Here is a 19,558-nt window from a genome sequence, read left to right as displayed (position 1 = left end):
TGATCTCTGTGAGATCATCGCCATAAATTTGTATGTGCTTGCACATATTCAGCTAATATTTAAATGAACGCTTAGTTAAAGCTGCGTAGTTGAAAAGGCATGACAAAAGCACTGCCAAAGCACTGCTTTCGCGAACTACAGCGAACTTCGACCTGGTTTGGCCGTTTTACAAAAACAGTTCAAGGTACAAACAAACAAATCACAAATCACGACATTATAAAATTATAGCACAGCAGTAGCAATTATTGCTGTTATGATCATCCACTGATCGCCACAAATGATCATCAATAAAAACACGCATAAAATCAAAATTCTTCATTCTTGTCGGCTAGACTAACAGGCAGAAAGCAAAAGTGTAAAACTATGGATTCCAGCAGATATTTCAATATTTTTACAGTTTCATATTTTGTTTATAAACAAATAACTAACGCGTGCTGCCAAGAAACACACAGTTAGACAGCGAGAGAGCGAGAGAGCGCATGAACTTTTGCCATAAAATTATGGCGATCGCTGCGAAAGCTCAGCGCGCACAGCGAGCAACTGAATTTTATGGCAAAATTTCGAACAGTTGAATTTCGCATTTGCCACGCAGCGGTTCGTGCGGCCTAAAATGTGCCGATCTTGTGCTTGGTTGAAGCAATCGAATTGAGCGTATATTATTCTATTAAATGCTACCAATGGCCTGTCAAATGCTTTGATATCTGCTAGTGTTACGAATTGTGAAACAGTGCAACATGTTTGCCATCAATTGGTTCGATGTGATACCCGTCGCGTTAACATTTCTTGCCATCGCCTTTGTGCAGGTGCTTAACGTCTATTTACATATATTCAGTGATAATACGAAAAGTACCGATATCGCTGGCACAGTTACTGAATCAGATTGCCCGATATCGGGTAATGTCGACGCGACAACACCAACTTCTGCCAAAAATGGCTCCTTATCGCGAAAAACCTCAAACGGCAAATTGGAGAAGCAGGCGAGCATTATGGATAGCGATAGGTGGGTCGAATAATTCGCAGCTTTTCTGCAATTTTCCCTCGATTGTGCTTTCTGCTTCAATTGGTTTTTTCCTGTGGTTCTCGATGCTTTTAAATTACTTTCCCTGACAGCTGTCCATCATTTTTCATGTCACAGCCACAAATTATAATTGTTTTTATGTGCATTTCTTATTGGTTTGTTGCTTGGCCTTTGGGCTGCCTCTAAGAATATTTTACAACGTCAAACTGTGCGTATACGTGATAAGATAATGTTGTTCGCGTATGTTTACTTTATGAGTTTAGCTTTATTTTTACACGGTTTCCAGAGAAACGACTGCTTCGGTAGTTAGGAACGCCCCAGACGTGCCTTGCATAATAACATGCACATGGCTTGGTTGTTGAATTATTGTTGCGCCCTGTTTATTGATCATTTCAGTTGTTGTTAAATTAAGCATAGGAAGTAATACTGTAGATAAGGATCTTATAAAGATTGTTGGCTTAATGTGCTATATAGATTGTAATACTGCATAAGCTCAAAACGGATGTGATGACTGGGAAAATTCTAAAAGGCTTATAAAAGGTTTATAGGTTAATGTGGGGGGGGCAGTTTTTCTTGTCTAAGTTTTTCAAATTTTTGGGCAATCTTTGTTCTGCTACAAATAATCTGTAAATTGACATTTCCTGTACGCCAGCACACTATCTTAATGAGCTTGCAGTTAAATTCAAAATTCAATTATAAAATATTATTTTTAGATATGCAAACATGCGCTGAGTCGTAGATTGTGTACTTAAAAAACTACATTACTCGATCTAATGGTGTTTTTATATCAAACTAGTGCCTCAATAAATATAAGCATTCATTTTTAAATAAGTTGTAGATCTAGTAAATGTATAAGAAGAATCTCAAATTGTAAGCTTGAGTAAAGTTTTATGATCGGGTGCCCAGACAGCTCTTATCAGCTTCTATATGTATTACCCAAACACACTTCACACCTCACACACACACACACACACACACACATTTGTTATCCCTTTTTTGTGTTTCTCATCTGTTTGCATGCACTTTTGTTCTGTGCTTACAGTGGCATCTCATTGAACTCAATCAACACAAGCACAACAATACCAACAGCAGCAGCAGCAGCAGCAACAACAACAACAAGTTCTACACCGGCAACACCCAACTCATCACCAACATACAGCACACACAATGGTTTCCTCACACACACCCTCAGTTTCGAAACCTTGAGCGATGAGTAGTAAGTAATGTGCCGCCCAATGCCACCCCCAACGCCAGCGGAGCCTCGCCACATGCCGTCCTCAGATACATGTTAATTGATCGAAATCTTGTTCTCTTTGCCTTTGCTTTGCCATAGCCACGAGGATGAGGACACGCTCTCGCTAGAGAATCTCTTTCCTTGCGATCAAACGGAAATATATGCCTCCAAGAAGATTAGCTTCATTATCGATGAACTAATCCAGACCGAAGTCAACTATGTGAACAATCTGCGGAAGGGCCTCGCCAACTATGGCCAGCTGCATCAGTGCGAGGATCTGCCGGAAGGACTACGCGGCGATCAGCGACAGCAGCTACTGCTGGGCAACATCTCCGAAATTCTGGAGCTGCACGACAAAGAGATTCTGCCGCTCATGTTGCGCAATCAGCGCGATCTGAAAGGCCTCTTCGATGAGTTTGCGACGCACTTTGAGGTGAGTAGCGTGTGGCGTGGGTCGACACCGGTTGCCACGTCCCATAAAAGCCGTCAATTCCATTAAGTAGCCGTTCGGCCGGTTCTAAAGCGGCCAATCGATGCCCCAATCGATCAGTTTACCGCCCAAGCAAATTACAATTTCAAATATTTGCCAGCCAGTTTTCTATTGTTTCAAGCTGTGGTTTTTATACCCTAACATAATGAGCTCCACTCGTCGCCGATTAGCATTGATTAACTAATTTGTAGCTTAGTGCAAAGACAACAAACTCTTTCATGGGCTGTGAGTTTTGAAAGTCGGAGCTTGCTTTGCCTAAACTGCCTTTGTTCTAAGCGCACATATAAATCAAGAATAGATTTTTATCTTAGGTGTATATATTTGGTTATTGCCAAGTATGTTGTTTGATAACGGTGATAAGCTCAAATAAACAATAATAAATTATGGAAACGGTGGGACAAAATAATTATGAGAAACGAATTGTTTCAGTTGTTGAGGTTTTCCCAATATAAAAAAAAAAATAAATGAATGAATACAATCATAATGCTGATAATGGCTTATATGAAATTTAAAGATATAAAATTTGTATATATTATTATTATATTATATTTTCATATATTTTAATATTAAATATTATACTATAATATTTGATGCTTTTGAGTACAATATTTTTATTGCTGTATCTGTTAGGGTATTCAAAAATCATATATCACACAGTTTCCTATTCTTCCAAGTTAATTTTTTCATCTTCCAACTATTTACCTACTCGAGTGCGACACCTGCAATTTTTGTTGTGAGACTGACGTTCTCGCGTCTTTAGATTTCGTGTTGCCAGATTTGTTTTTTGTTTCTTAAGATTTTACTTATGTCGTTTTCTGCTAGCTTATTGACTGGCACAAATTTTTATGGACTGTATTTTTAGCATCGGCTTTCAGTTATTTCTGGGTTCAGCAATTAATGCAAATTAACGTAGCCGTCGACATCTGTAAGTGGGTTATAAATACGAGAAGAAAATAATTTGTAAATATGCTAAGCACAACTCAACTTAACACTTGTCGCTGCGGTTCATAAATTAAAAGCCGAATTAAATTAAATAAAATATAAATTTTATTAATTTTTAGCTTAAGTATTTTTATCGTATATTGTATTTATGAGTTATTCATTGTCTTAAACACATTAATTCACACCTGTTGATAAGTGTGTCACGATTCTTTAAGTTTTTTGACTAAGGCCTTCATTAAAATGCTTGAGAGTTGCGCATATTTAAAACTTTTTATTTTGAATTCTCAAGGAAATGGTTCTACAACAATTATAAGTTGGGTTTTGGGATGTCAGCAACAAGATACTTGGCTTAGGCCAAGCCCAGGATAGAGTTCGTGCAATTATTCACTCATAAGAAATCATTGTCTAGACAAAGTCCGATAAAAAAAACACAATTAATGCCTACATGACATGAGCGTATATTGACGAACGCTCAAAAAAGGCTCGACTTAAGTATACCCTGTTTTTTATAATTAACCAAAGAAGCAGAAGCATAGTAGTTGAATATCTTTGAGTATGTATTAATTTATTTAATTTGTTAAAGTATTTCGATTAGGGTATAGATATAGATAAAGACAAATATATAGGCTACATGTGTGTATAAGTAGCTCCATCCAAGTAAGATGATTTTATTAATTTGAGCTTAACTTGGTATGCCCCACTTACTTCATCTACTCGAGGGGTACTTGAAAAAGGCAAACAATACCAGTTAAATGTTAAGTACAAATTGATAAACAGCAAAATGTTGGCTATTTGCGACTCAGCCAATTAGCGGGACAGCAACAAAATCCGCTGAGGATGACGAGACCCAGTAAAGCCCCTTGATAAGATTGGAAATAATCACAGAAATGTTTACAATAAATATTAAGGCGTCTATTTGAAACTACGAAACTCCCAAACAACATGAAATCGCTTTATGAGCGAATTTCTCATGTAGAGTTGACGTCATCAAATTTAGGGTCTACGCTTGTTTTGGGGCTTGCAGCAGCTTTATCTATATGTGTGTGTGCTTTTATATCTATATCTCGCTTGATTTGTTTTCTTCTGTGAAATCACGAGTATAGCTTAATTTTTAGCTTTTATTACAAATGATAATGTCGCCTTGAAGCAGAGTGGGCCAGAGAATGTGAGTACGCTTTGATGATTTTTTTGTTCTTTTGTGGAATCTGTTAGTGTAGCAAGTGTTTCTCTATTGCGGCAACATGTGGCGAGCGACAGCGGCGAGTGTTGACAGCCAAACAATCAATTTAAATTGAAATTGCGAGACGGCTTTCTATGCGTGTGCGTGTGCATGTGTGTATATTGTGTCTGGGCATAAATATAAGAACAAATATGTGATCTTATGTCATGTTGGGTTCCAAGAACGGGCAAAAAGTTTGCCCAAATATTGACAGCATACGCATAGCAGGTAACATTCCCGAGGCCCCAATTTCAAAGAACTTGTATCCTTTTTTTATTTTTTATTTTACTCGCTTAAGCCTTTGGGGATTTGGCTTAATGCGCGACAAACATGCTAGCTGATTTATGTATTTTGATTTCTCACGTTCTTTTCTCAGACAAGCTGAATCACAGCATCGCAGAATATCTAAAGAGAGTAAGAGAATTAGGAAAAATATTTATCATAAAAGTTTGCAATTTGTTTATACATATATACCATATTTTTCTTGCCATGTTTTGGCAACGCGCTCTATAAACAAAATATCTAAATAGATGCCTGATATGTATTCCCTTTCAGCATTTTGTCGAACGGATTAATGAGGCTTTTCAAAGATAATTGCCCAGCCGATTAGTTTTCCCATTTCAATCGTTTAATTAATGATTTCACTTAGACTCACAATAATTTATGATTTGTTTCCATTTTTTTTTTTTATTGGTTTAATTTTATTTTTGCTATTTAACCAGTTTGTTGTTGGTTTTCTCGTGTACAAAACTTGTTCAATTGATTTTTGGGCATAAATCTCACAAAAAGCGCACATCGAAAGCAGCCATAAAAAGCTTGTCTATATAATTTATAAGTTGCCTTCAAATGGTGACAAACTTGTAGATATCAGCTGAAATTGAGATCTTTAATTTCGTAATAAATTGCTTGTGAAACTACATTTTTCATAAAGAATCCAATGATAATATACTACTAACAATAATATTATATTTATATTGTCTTCGATTTCGTACGCAATATGTGTTATTTTAATGAGGCATTTCCTCGTCATTGATAGTCGTATATTCTTTTGTCTATCTGTTATTTTAGACATTGATGAAACATTCTACAACTGTTTTTGATTTCGCATTCGTCGGAACCATCCAGATCATATCACTATATCATATAGCTGTCATTGCAATAATTGGGCTCTGCTGTTTCGAATCGCCTTGGGAAGACACATTCAAGTTTTATTCTGAATTTCACTGATTTGATGTTTTGATAGCTTATGATGATTTATGACCCAGTTCTAAATGGTAAATCATATAGTTAACGTGACATTGCTTGGTCGAATACCAAGTTTTTGGGGCACTTATACCCTTTATACCCTTGCAGATAAATGCTTTACTTTCTTGATATTGTTTTGAGTAACATTTTTTTTAATATTTTGGATAAGAGCTAGATTTTAGTTTGCTATGACTGTCCAAGGTAATAATTATGCCTCTTTATATTTAAATAATTATTATTTAGTTAATTGTATAATTTTCATATATTAATGTTTGGCTGACTGTAAATGAAATCTGTTCTTTCATATTGAATTCATTTAAAATTAAATATGCGCAATTTAACAAATATTTTCCCAATTCCTTTCTAAGTTACACTATTTATTTGCAAAGTGTCAACTGATCTGATCTCAGCTCTCGGATTGACACATTTAATTCATAGCTGCGCCCAATTCAAGGTGGCTTAAGCAATTTCAAATGTAGCGTCCATTAAAAGTTCTTGAAGCCAACCCGTATTAACCTTACCTAACCCAACAATTACTTAGACTGTCACAAAAATAAAGCTGTGGATTGTTTTGTCAGCAAATACAGTTCACATGGCTCCACTTTCAAGTCTGGGCATTACCCAGTTCATTTTCGGCACATTCATTGGTAGATATAAGAGTAAATAAATATATATATATATGTATATGTATATAAGTAAAACTTGCCTGTTGGCGAAATCATAATTTTTGAGTATTTAAGTCACGTAATGCCACACCGCACACACGCACACACAATCGGAACCAACAACAACTGCAAACCAACTGTGAGCCTTGGCAAAGCCACTGAAAAATTGATATTCCACTCGTTGCCTTTGTGCTCCCTCTCTCTCGCACCCGCCTAGATAGGTGCAATGAAAATTCACTAAACTGGTTCAAAATGCAAAATATATATTTAGCTTATTGTAGTTTTTGATGCATTTAATTTGATTATCCGTCGAGCTGACTGTTAAGCTTTGGCCCCCGCCTCACACCACACCACAGCACCCTCTGGCAAATCAAAACCCATAATCAAATGGAATAATAATTATACGATTTGCTGACATGCCACAGATTAGTTGGCTTAATTCGCTGGGGCTGTGGCAATATTTGCATTTGCCTCGAGCTGTTGATTCGTTGATACGTCTCAAAATGTTGGCTCCTGGCTGTTGGCTGCATTTGCATGTCAAATGTCTTCAATTATTGCATTAAACAATTGTCGTACGTGTCGCACGGGCAGCTAAGACAACAGTACAAATTTGTGAACTTCTAGAATAAACTATAAATCTATGCACAGGGTATTTTCTATATGAATTTAAAATACACAAATTTTTTGCTACTGAGTCATTTGCATTGTTACCGAATTGCTATGAAAATTGTTCATTTCGAATGTACGAATACCCTGCAGAGGGAAAAATAAAGAGAATGCTGCCACATGATCTAAAATTAACTTGATTTAATTAACTATTTGAAAAAAATTTGAAAATTAAAACTGCTTTTAAAAAGGGTCAAAAGTACCATAAATATTATTAATAATTTCTAATTTTTTAAATGATTAAAAAAGTTATTATTATTATTATCACTTGCATCCGAGATTAAACGAATATGTATTTAATATTATATTCTAAAATTGTTTACTTCAATCAATCATACATAGTATCTTATAGTCTAACATGCTCTGTAATATAGTGTGCTCATTTATTTCGCTTTCATTTGCTTGACAAAAAGCTTGCAAATTTGTTAAATTAATTTTAAACATGTGTGTCAAATTTTTTTTTTCAGATTTTATCTAAAGTCATATTAGTATAATATATAATATTTTAATACATATTGCGCCGAGCACTTTGAATACGAATGCTTATAGCTTTTTAAATTTCACTTTGATTATTTACAGAAAAACAATTTCTATTGTTATGTGGACTTTACCATGGGCAAAAAGTCCTCCATGCAGCTGCGGCAAGAGAACCGAGAATGGCTGCAGGTAAGCGAGAATAAAATAAAATAAATGAAAACAATTATATATGAGGAATATGAATTATTTATAGAGCTATCAGACGACAATAAAAGACAAACTGGGCATTGATAGTTTTCTAGTGCAGCCCATACAAAGACTGACCAGATATCCGTTGCTGCTACAGCAATTCATATCGGTAAGTAGATATATAGTACATATATAGGCCGAACCATATATATGATGTGCTATTATAAATAGGAATTCTATAAGAGCGGCATTAGCTGTAAGCCCGTGCTGAGCGCTGTCTGCAAGCTGGAAACCCGCATGCGACGGCAGCTGGATGTGGTCAATCAGGCAGAGGAGATACCCAACATAGATGAGCTAAACGAGGTGAGTACTTAGAATAGCCGCCGATCGTCAAGAAACTAAAGAAACTCCAACTGCCAATTTCAGCTTGATCTGCAGCAACAGGGTCACTTTCGACGCTCCACAGAGTTCGATGCACAGCATCTTCCAACCAAAAAAAGATACCGCGCCAAGATATTCCTCTTCGATCGCTGTCTGGTCTGCACGGAGGTGCGCAAACGTCGTTTGGCCTATCGCCAGCACTACAGTTGGGAGCATGTGGAGCTGCAGCGTCCGCTGGAGCTGGCTACGTCGAATGCCAATAAGATCATCAATCTGCTGGTCAAGCAGCACGATAAGGACAAGACCAAGCGTGAGGAGTACTCCTTTGTGGCATCCGAGGCGTCTGTAGTCAAGCAGTGGCTGCTCGCCACCCACAAGATCATCGAGATAGCGCGACACGAGCAATCGAAACGCGACACCTTCAGCCTGCCCATGGATCTGGTGCTGGGTGTGGTGCTAGCCATCTGGCTGATATGGCAGTACTTGTAGCGCTAATTATATGCTATACTACTTAGTTGCTAGGCTATAGAATAAAGCTAAGTTATTTGTACACGTACGTAGTTGCCACTCTGCTGGTCACATGCAGCTGCCACATCCGGACAACATCCGACCACTTCCGGCCGCCTCCTGCCTGGCCGAGCGTAAAATAAGTTTGCTGCAGTTGACAAATATTTATGATAAATTGCCTTTGCAGTGCCGCTGTTTTGTCCTTGCCCAGCTCGAGCGCCAGGCAAATGCAAAATGTAAATAGCTTTTCATCTTTTTTGCCACACACACTCACACACACACACACACACACACACGTATATATTCACAAAAAGGAGCAGGCTCCTTGGGCCATCCTTGCTTGCAACGTTCTCTTACAGTGGCCACCAAAATTTTATGACAAATCTATTTGTTTAGAATTTATGACAGACTGCTGCAGCGCACCAAGGAAACCTGTCATGGAAGGCTGAGCTCTCGTGGAGCGACTAATGAACCATGGTCACGACTTCGAGTATGCCAAAAGGAGTAAACGTATTTTCTATCTACAATGGCAAAAATATATCTTCTAACTCAAGTTGGGTCTCCTGCCTCTTCTGCTGCAACGTAAATTATGTTTGAATTTCGATTAGGACAAAAAAAAAGGGAAATTACCCAAATTTTTCTTCAATTGATCATTGAGTCGTGTTTCATGAACCATATATTAAATTCTACAAAATCAATTACATCTCTTTGTGCACATATCTCCAATGTGCATATAATATTTACAACATTTGTTTTGATAATCACATGATATACAAAACTTCCAAATACCCTATTTAATATAATTTTTGAAATTATTTATTTATTGTTAGAATTTTTTTCTTTTTCTTTTTTTCCTTTTATTTTTATAATAGTTAAAATATTTATAAACACAAATATCTAATCTAATTATTTGGTCAACATACCTGACTAGGGTTGTCCATTCGCATAAAGAACACGGACCCAATATTCATAGGCACCTAAAAGTATGCTCTGAGGCATTTCAGCTGGAGCTGCCATACTTTTCTCAAATTTAGTTTTGTAAATTTAAATTTAAATGTCTCTCCTTTCAATTCGTTTCTTTAGTATCTTATCTATTTGACCACTGTGCCAGCGTGTATGTAAATCAAAATCTAAGAACATGCTCTGATTATCCGGTCAAGCAATTGCCAAAATAATAATCCATCTTGAGAAAAATTGCATGGCAAAGGCCAAACCAGAAAGACCAATATGCAGACTGGCCCCAGGCCAATCTAAGCCAAAGGAAAATACGCTAATGAAGTTAAACCAGCCCGCCGAGAAGTATGCAATGCAAATTCCTGAGCTGCTTACATAGAAGGTTATGTGTGTGGGTAAGTGTCTGTGCTGAAGTGTGTGTGTGAATATGCTGTGTTTTTTCATAGTGACAAAATTTGCACAAAAGCAATTTGTTAACAGCGCGCACAACAACAAAAAAAAATAATAAAAAACCGAACGCAACGCGACTTACTTGACATGTGAGTGGTTCATGTATGGGGGTGGTGCAGTGGGCGGGGAAAGGGCGCGGCGGTGGTCGTTGTGCTGGTGGTGCTGTCTAACGGCATTTTGGTGCTGCCATCTGATTTTTATGCATGCAGCAGCCAAGCAGAGAAGAGGTCCTGGCTGTTGCCTTATTGTATTATGTCAGTTAAGTTGTCGCCGTTGTTTGCTTGAAGGATAAGGGATAATGCCGTGTCCTTTACCAGGCAGCTTAAGCGTATTAATGTCTGTCAAGCAGTTGTCGCAAAGCTGACGTGTATGTAAATGATTTGACATTTTTATGAGCTAGCTTAAAAAATACATAAGGCAAAGCTGGTAAAATAAAAACCCAAAAACCCCAAAAACTTAAGCAATTGCCGTTCAAGTGGCAGCCATTGAGGTTGTTTTTTTTTCAAAATGTGCTGCAAGTCTGACAGTCTGCTAGAGACGCAAGTAAATATTTCAATATTTTGTTCAGGCCATTGGCAACTGTTTTTGGCACGCCTCTCACGTAGTTGTCCACATGCCACATGTTCGTTTGCCTTTCCTACCAAAATTTTTCAGCTAAATGCATAATTTGTGAAGCTGTCAGAAAAAAAAAAACAGCAAACAACCTTGCCTGAAGCCAGTGTGCTCGACGAGAAGATACCCAGTGCTCCATAAGTTTGCCAAAGGCATTCAAAATGGTTCCAAAACAAACAATGAAAGCGTTAGGATAGATTTGTCGATTGAAGCATAAATCTAACTAAGTTAGAATACGCAGGATAAACGAAATCCTACCTGATCAGGCATAATCAGGCTTATATATCTAATGACTACTTATAAAATTACAAAAGAAACTTCGAGTTCTTTGATTAATGAGCAAAGAATCGGGTTGCAAACATCCTATGTAAGCCCTACCAAATAAACTATATGCGAATCCCCGATAGACATTCGTGTATATATAAATCGATTCATCTATTCACACTGAATATAAATAAATGTTCATTTGAATGTGTGTCTGTTTACACACAATTGCACAACTTATGACCCGTTTTTTAACCATTTCATGGGTACAGGATATAAAAACTTTCGTTCGCATTTCCACACAATTCACAATATTGCGCCTAAAAGCTGGCAATAGAATTGTAAAATGCCTTGAGGCATAATTTATTTGAATTTAACATGTGCGCGCACGTACTCCGGACAGGGAGTAGAGTGCCGGAAGCAGGGCCAAATAATTTTTTTCGGTCGGCCGCATGGTTCGGGCAGGCGACTCCCACAACAAATTTGTGCAAAGTAATTGCGCAAATTATTGCACGTAGCATCGCCTAGGCGTAACATATGTCTGAGCTGTTGTCTAGGCGCCGCAGCTGGCACTCGATCACACCCATCACACCCATCTCACACACTCGCACACACACCCATCACAGTTCACGCTACATTAAATTAACTTGACATATTCGATTGCGGCTCGCGCTGGCACGCAACTGTTGCTAATTTTTGCTTAATATGCCGCACAAGCTCATCCCCCAGCCCCCTCGCTTAACAACGGCTATGCAACATTTTTGGGGACAATGCTGTCCAACTACTTCATTGGATTTGTGCAGCACATGGTGCCCCAATGCTCATATGTGCGTATGGTATAAATTATCCAATTCACGCCTCAGCGCAGTTCTCGCCCTTGGGGGCCGAAGGGCATAGGCCACAAATTGTATTACTTCGCATGTAAATGCAACACTTAGGCACGCATAGACTCCAGCTTCAACTTCAGCCCCAACTCCAGCACCAACCCCAGCTCTAGGTTCAGCTTCGGCTTCGTTTCCATTATAATCTCTTCAGGCTCTGCTGCTGCATACCATTTCCATTTCCACATTCAACTCGTTTTGCACTTGTGCTCTGCATTTGTATTTGTATTTTCGAGTGTATTCGTTTGTCTTTCGGTATTTGTGCTTGAAAAAGTTCCAATTGCTGCTGTCAAATGGCACGTGAAACAATGCGTTAGGCACAATTTGGGGTGTTAACCAGGGGTTACGTAAGAGCACAGTGGAACTGAAGGCACAAATATTTTAAAGAATACATAGAAATAAAAAGCTTCAATTACTTGGAAAATTACGATATTTAAAAATATAATTAGAAGGGGAAGGTATTGTATTGAAATAAGTTTTAAAAATAGTTTAAGATATAAACAAATATTAAATAAATATATTCTATATGCAAAACTGTTAATTCTGTCTATCTTATTAGTGATCAATGCACGTTTCTCATACTGTTAGTAAAATCTATCTCTTCTTGCTGGAAATGGGGGTTAATGGATTGGTGGGTAAGTTTCGATGGGTAACTTTCGTTTAATCCAATATGAGGAAAAACGTTTGGAAAATTACACAATCTTCGCAAAAAACATCTGATCCAGTCCAGGTACGACATAGCTCCGCTTCTCTTTCTTTTCTTTCTTTTCTATATTCGATTTACTTGAAACATGTTTAACACATATGTATGTATAGTATACCTTTATTCGTGGAGGTCATAATAGTACAGCTAAAAAATATTGGAAGCACAAACTTGGACGGAAGCGAGGTCGGCCAGCCATTATGTATATTTGTGCTAACCTATCTCGTATTGCAGAATGGTCTAAAAAAATAAAAAATAACTAAGTATCAATGATAGTTAATGATGCTTTCTTTTCATTATAACCCAAGCCACTGTGCAAGATTTCCTTATTGCGCCTGTTGGCACAAATCAAGCAAAACGACAATGCCTATGTGAATGTGTGAATTTCAGGACGATGACAACTGATAATAGATCGAATTACACACGCTCAGCACAGCAGCCCGAAAAGAGAAACAGGACTAGAGCAGAGCCAAAGCGAGTTGGAGAAGGCGAAGGAACACAATGGCCGGGGCAGGGCAAAGCTGTTCCACCTCTTGTGCGAGTCCCAATTGTTGGGTGTAAATGTGAAAAATGTCTAGCAGGCACACAGGCAGTCGCACGTTTCACACACGCAGACACGCACACACATATACACGTCGAGGACACGACCCTTAAGACCCGAAAATGCGGCACAGCATTAGATAAAAAACAAAGGCATGTAATTTTTGGAGCATAGCCGTAAGCCACAAAACGAGCAGAGAGGCTAGGCTGGGAAAACCGGATTCGGAAACGGAAACGCTTGATAATCGCACTAAGCGAAAATGCAGCGTCAACTGGGGCTCAATGTGTGAGGTTAAACACGTATCGAATCTGCCCAACGCTGATGATGAAGTCAACGCAGATAATGATGATGGTGATGGTGATGATGATGCCTGATGCCTTCTACCTGATAACGTGCCGTGAGATGGTGGAGGGGCTCAAATCACGTATACACGAATTGATAAATGCGCTCTGCTAAGTGGCATGTTTTGGGTTAAATGCGGTGTAAAATGTGTGCGAGCCCAGCTCCAAGTAATAGCATAATAATAACAGCTACGAGAGGTAGAGGTGGGCGAGGACAGCAGCTCCAGCACCTGAGTGACAGTTCAGTTAGCTGCCAAGACGGCAACTGTCAGCGTGGGCGCTGTGACGCGTATAAATCGCCCAGTTGGCGGCGCACCTGGCGTGCCAACATATGCCACACGGCTGGGCCATGGACTTGTACATACATCTTGCTTACAGGCCAGCGCCAAATTGAAATTTAAAACGGTAAAACCAATAAAAAACAAGCTACAGACAACGACGACGACGACGACGCCAACGAAGACGACAACGAGGAAGACGGCAATACAAATTGCAGCGACGACAGCTCAAAGGCGGCTCGGCCCCAGACCCAATCTTTGAGCGCCAACAATTCCTATCCCCAAATGCAATTCGCGCCCGGCCTGCATACAAATGCCAAGCAGCAAAGTCAGCCAAAGGATAATATAATGCACGTTGTTGAAGAATAATGGTTCTGCCAGAAGACAACAACGTCTCCGCCAATGTCTAAAGGACTAAGCATGTCTGCCAAAGGACCCAACCCATGGCCAGACCCAGCCAAACTCAGGCCTGAGCTGCTCGCTTGCTGCTCTGCACTCTGTTTGCCGCAGACGGACAATAACGATGCCAGGCAGCAATGACAGGCGATTTTAATAGAATCTACCAGACTTGCGCCAAAGGACGCAAAGAGGGCGCGGAACAGCGGCCAACTCAAGTGAATTACGGGCGCAGCAATATTAATGCTTGGCCTATGACATCTCTTTGCCGTCATCGAATTGTCGAGCCAACCGGCCGCAGGCATGTTATGAATATGTTAGTTATTCAATTGTCATCAATTAAATATAGACTTCAATTGAAATAAGCATTTGGAAATGTGCACTTTTAATTTTGTACAGCAAGTAAATCTGTATTGATTGAAGACAAGGACAAATTTGGCTGAACAGACATGATTCGGTTTTGAGTTTCGGGCTTTTCTTCTTATATAAGAATTGATGAAAAAGGTGGACTTCGAACTCTTATCTTTTCTTTTGCAAAGCCGCATGTGAGAAGTCATCAACACTTATCCTAACTCGCAACATAGCCTCACATAATCGCTTGGCGTAAGGACATTCAACAGAAAATGGCATCAAAGCAACATTGAAAAACGTTTTAGATCTATTTGACATTGAAATAACTTTAGTTCTATAAACTACCAGACACTAGTTAGTCTACCATAAAAATTCTCTTCTCATTCGAAAAATTTGCTTAAATCGTGCCATCTTATTCCTACCTGATCTGTCCAGAATGAATACATCAGCATCGTTAGAAAAGCTTGCTTCCTTTTGCAAGTCGCTGCGCGACTCGGAGTTGCGTACCCTGGCGCTGCTTGGTTGTCCCATGAAGATACGTAAATCGCGACACTTTTTTCAGCTTGAGGTCACTGTGCGCGGACATGTTGATAATGAACTGCCGCCGGATTCGCGCATTAGTTGCAAGATGGTGTTCATGTGTCCCAAATTCTATCCTCGCAGCTTGCCCGAAGTGCACATCAGATCAAAAAAGAACTTTCCCGACTATTTGGAGAGTGTGATCTATTCGGAATATGAGCGTGTCACGCATCTATATCGCGGCTCACAATATATAATACCCATGGTGAGCAGTGCCTTATATATGATCGAACGGGAAGAGCGGAAGTTTGTGCATGCCATTGGGTCGGTGGGCAAGTACAATATAAACAAGCTTAAGAGCTATAATTTGACCTTGGTCTAGTTTTTCAGATGAGTCAAGAAATTTGTAAGCCCTCTAGGGTTGCACAGCGACTTGTTTAATAGAATGCGTTTATAATAGACTTGAGTCAACTAGAAGTGTTTTTATTTTCTTTCCTAAAATTAATCATACGTGTGACGTGTAACGTTGGACACTTGGGATTGAGAACAATACTCATCGAGGTTGCAACAATTTTATTTCTTAAAAAATTTACCATAAATGCAAATTTAAATTCTCGACAAGTGAAAGCTGAGAAATATAGTAAGTGTCGTACGCACTATCATAACAAAAATTATATACAAGATTAATCATTTATACAATTTAAAAAATATATGTTTATAATTTACAATTATATACCTGCTGGAATTTTTATTAATAAATAAATATATATATGTATCTATATACATATATATATAAATATATATATATTAAATTGTAATACCCTACAATAGTTATACACTTCTATTCAAATATGTCAGACTAATTTGCCAGTTTCTTTTGCCAATTAGAAAATTTAGAAAAAATTCATAATGTCTTACAAATGGGAATCAGCTGGAATTTGATTGTTATTGCATAAGTTAACTTTAAGCAAAACCCATTTTAGGTACGTGCCCTAAATAACATGAAAATCGCTGCAACCTCGGGGAATCCCATATAAAACAAGAGCAGTGCATAAAATGAACTATAAAAAATATGAGTATGGGCATTACAGTGAGTGCCGAAAGCATACATATATCCTATTTATGATTCAAGCAAACCGACTGCAACTTTTACAATCCACAGACACTCACACACACACACACACATATAGAGCACACGTGAAATGCGTGTAAAAATTTCAACACGCTTACACAAAAATTGCCAATTAAGCGCATTTATGACTGCAACGCGAGAAAATATGTGTGGCATGCAACTAGGCGCTGGACTTGGGCCGAAAGCGGAGCGCATCCAGAACCATCCAGCGTCTGTTGGGAGGGGGCCATAAACATTTTTAATGTGGAGACGTGTGCACTCGTCCCGGACATTGCCGCACCGGATTATTAAGAAACAATGAAGCAAGGCGCGCGAGACGCCTGCAAGTATGCAATAAAAGTGGACACATAATGCCACGTTTATGGTGCAAGTTAAAACCGGAAACTAAATAGTTGACACCGCGCAAAATGAAGCCCAGACATTGCCAGAGGCTTAACTTTCACCGACCAGTGTCAGTGCCAACGTCACGTTGCGTTGCCCTCCATCCCTGGCTGCGCCGTTTATTTGGGTTTGAGGGAGAACCCTGCGAGCTAGTGACAACCCCCCATAAAGTGCACAAATGACAACATAATTTGTAATTCGAATTTGTTTCGTGTTCGAGCATAAGCAATGAGCTCGAGACTCCGGCAGACAGTAGTCATTCTGGCCACCGCCAGATGGCCCTTTGATGGTCAGGCTGACCCATCAAAAATTCAATTCGCGTTGAGATTTCAAATATTTCTTCATATGACATTGTGCTTCCTTAACATGCTAAATAACTTTTTGTGTTTTTTGTATTTAATTTAATTTTTTTTTTTCAGATAAAAATTAATTTTGCGTGTCAAAAATGTAAAAAGCAAACTTGGGATAATTGGATTTTAGTAGAAAGAAATGCAAAAGCGCGAAAACATTGCGTTATTTACATACAATATTATTAAAAAACAAAATCATCTTATAGCTATATAAACATGCAATTGGCTACTAAAGTAAAATAGGTAAAAAGAGTTTAACAACAATTTCAAATTAACCACTGTTTTCTTTTGTTGCTTTACTTGTGCTTAATGCCAAATGAATGGCATTTCATTTCACTTTAAGCGAGCGACAATCACGTGCAAATTAATTTCTATATTGCAAGGCACAATAGACATATTTGCCTTCCAGTTACCGGGTCCACGGTGTAAAGGAGGGCAGTTGCATTACAAATAATTAAAAAGTGGTCGGGCACAGGTCGTGGTTAATTTTACGAGCTGAGGCAGCTGTCAGCCAAGGGTTAAGGCGGCACGACAACGACAACGACAACGACGACGACGACTTAAAGAGCAGCCAGGACTATTCGGGAGCAGTTGGGACCAGTCAGGACAGAGCATACTTTGGTCTTAGCTGATTTATGCGCTTATCACGCAAGCGTCGCCGTTTTTATGGCCTGTCTCCGGCGGGAAGTTGTCTGCCTGGCGTCGTTTAGTTACCGACCATAAATGTCCTGAATGTCCTGCCGCATTGGCGACGCACACAAATTTGCCATTTTAATGCCACGACCAGCTCCACGAGCGCTTTTCAATTTTGCAATACCTGGCTACGGCTTAGCCACCACCATCCAGCTCGACGTCCTGCGCCGTGACAGTTTTTCATTACGCACAAATCCTTCGGGCATACAGTCGCCAATGTCGTCACAGCCGCATTAAAGATTGAATGCCATTGAAATATTCCGAAATGTTTGCGGTTGACTTACAGGATGCCAAAAAAATAAAGAAACTTTTACCAGTTGTTAGGTAAACCAACAAAATGGGTGGAGGAATAATTGTAAAACATTCTATACCAAAAGTAAGAGCTGAAAGTATATGGGATCGAAGTTGCATAACTATACGTATAGGAATTAAACATATTTTTTTTGCAGGCGTGTCTACAAGTTTACTTGCACATTGTCCCTGAGAACCAGAACAAAGCCTGTAATTGCAACCAGAATTATGTATTTCTAGAACTGTGTTTGGATTTATGAATTTAATTATAATTGTAAAAAAATTACCCTTCGGAATCTGTCTTCATACATATACAATTATGAATCTTCATTTTCAAGTTAATCTCTTTCGACTTTAAATAATAATTTATACTAAAGCTTAAAATCTTAGACCCCAAAACTTGCTAGGTTATTTCCAATAAAATGTTTTTATTGAGATACGCCAATCACTGCATAAATTAAAATCGTCAGCTAACAAAAAAAGAGGTATGATCCAACTTTTGTCAAGGTATTCGAAACCCTTTCGGCTATTTGCTTGTTAAATTTATAGAAAAGAGCATAACGAGTCTATTGCCTACTTGGAGCATAAGTATCTATCCCTTACCGTTTTCTTATCGAAATGTCTATTGACTTTAAGCTGAGCACACTCGTCCTTATGCTTGTGCATGCATGTCCTGTGTGAGTTGCTCGTTTTTTGCAATTTGGCCCTAAAAACTCTTTGAAAGTGACATTATGCAAGTTGTGAGCAACAACTGCAGCTATCTAAATTACCCAGAGACATCCGGCATTGGGTTGCAAAAGGTCTTTGACGCCGCCGCCAACGATGCAGCACGCTTAAGGATAAACAGGATGCGCCCAAGGAAGCTACTGCTGCTGCTGCTGCATCTTCTGCGAATGTCTTTGCCATTTTTTGACTAGCAATTTCATTCTCACTGCTGTCGCGGCGCCAGCGGAAGGAAGTGTATCAAGGATGTGTGTGTGCTTGTGCTAAGGACTAAACACTGTTAAAGCCCTCGCTTAGATAACTATGGCAAGTGCCTTGGCATGCGCATAAAGGATAAGTTAATGCAATGCCCAATGCCTGCACAGGGCCGTCAATTAATGATCAGTCGTCCTGGCGCGTCTGTCGACCGGCACGTGTTAACATTTGGCCAAGTGTTGCATACTTCAGGGCGCCGGACAAGTGGCGCTCTGCCAATGGCAGAGAAGTCACGTAGCCTGCGTGAGTTACGGGCCCAGGCCCTGGCAAAGTATTCCACGGCAAACATGTTTGTGCACGTACATCCAAGTTGATGCCCAGACAACAGACAACAAGGACCCAACCACGCATACCACACACACCTATTGCCGGCAATAGTTACAGTTGGGACAGCAAAAGACACTCAACAT

At 39.1% G+C, this 19,558-nt stretch overlaps 2 protein-coding genes across 6 annotated transcripts; both read left to right on the top strand.

Moving 5' to 3' along the window:
• The first annotated feature begins 579 nt into the window (after positions 1–579).
• LOC6625120 (rho guanine nucleotide exchange factor 25) lies at positions 580–9,076 on the top strand. Of its 2 annotated transcripts, XM_002049464.4 has the most exons (7): positions 580–1,000; positions 2,061–2,234; positions 2,352–2,685; positions 8,059–8,145; positions 8,210–8,314; positions 8,377–8,508; positions 8,572–9,076. In XM_002049464.4, the coding sequence occupies exons 1-7, from the start codon at positions 735–737 to the stop codon at positions 9,013–9,015; spliced, it is 1,542 nt and encodes a 513-aa protein (XP_002049500.1). In that variant the 5' UTR covers positions 580–734; the 3' UTR covers positions 9,016–9,076. The 2 variants fall into 2 exon arrangements, with proteins under 2 accessions (XP_002049500.1, XP_015029772.1); XM_015174286.3 differs by lacking the exon at positions 2,061–2,234.
• A 6,056-nt stretch (positions 9,077–15,132) lies between these two features.
• Positions 15,133–15,800, top strand: LOC6625828 (uncharacterized). Of its 4 annotated transcripts, none has more exons than XM_032437098.2 (2): positions 15,133–15,647; positions 15,706–15,800. In XM_032437098.2, exons 1-2 carry the CDS (start codon positions 15,241–15,243, stop codon positions 15,731–15,733), a joined length of 435 nt encoding a protein of 144 aa, XP_032292989.1. In that variant the 5' UTR covers positions 15,133–15,240; the 3' UTR covers positions 15,734–15,800. The 4 variants fall into 4 exon arrangements, with proteins under 4 accessions (XP_032292989.1, XP_015029774.1, XP_015029773.1 ...); XM_015174288.3 differs by having other exon boundaries at positions 15,133–15,655; XM_015174287.3 differs by having other exon boundaries at positions 15,134–15,647; positions 15,714–15,800.
• Positions 15,801–19,558: the final 3,758 nt, after the last annotated feature.

Source organism: Drosophila virilis, chromosome 5 (genome assembly GCF_030788295.1).
Source record: "Drosophila virilis strain 15010-1051.87 chromosome 5, Dvir_AGI_RSII-ME, whole genome shotgun sequence".
NCBI classification, from domain to species: domain Eukaryota; kingdom Metazoa; phylum Arthropoda; class Insecta; order Diptera; family Drosophilidae; genus Drosophila; species Drosophila virilis.
The sequence above is the reverse complement of the archived record's forward strand: the minus strand, read 5'-3'. Positions and strand labels throughout refer to the sequence as shown.

Bases quoted from the DNA above. Each gene is read 5' to 3' on its own strand.
- LOC6625120 (XM_002049464.4), top strand. From the start codon at position 735: ATGTTTGCCATCAATTGGTTCGATGTGATACCCGTCGCGTTAACATTT. The intron at 1,001-2,060 runs GTGGGTCGAATA...CTGTGCTTACAG, and splicing joins AGCATTATGGATAGCGATAG to TGGCATCTCATTGAACTCAA. The intron at 2,686-8,058 runs GTGAGTAGCGTG...GATTATTTACAG, and splicing joins AGTTTGCGACGCACTTTGAG to AAAAACAATTTCTATTGTTA.
- LOC6625828 (XM_015174288.3), top strand. From the start codon at position 15,241: ATGAATACATCAGCATCGTTAGAAAAGCTTGCTTCCTTTTGCAAGTCG. The intron at 15,656-15,705 runs GCAAGTACAATA...ACCTTGGTCTAG, and splicing joins GCATGCCATTGGGTCGGTGG to TTTTTCAGATGAGTCAAGAA.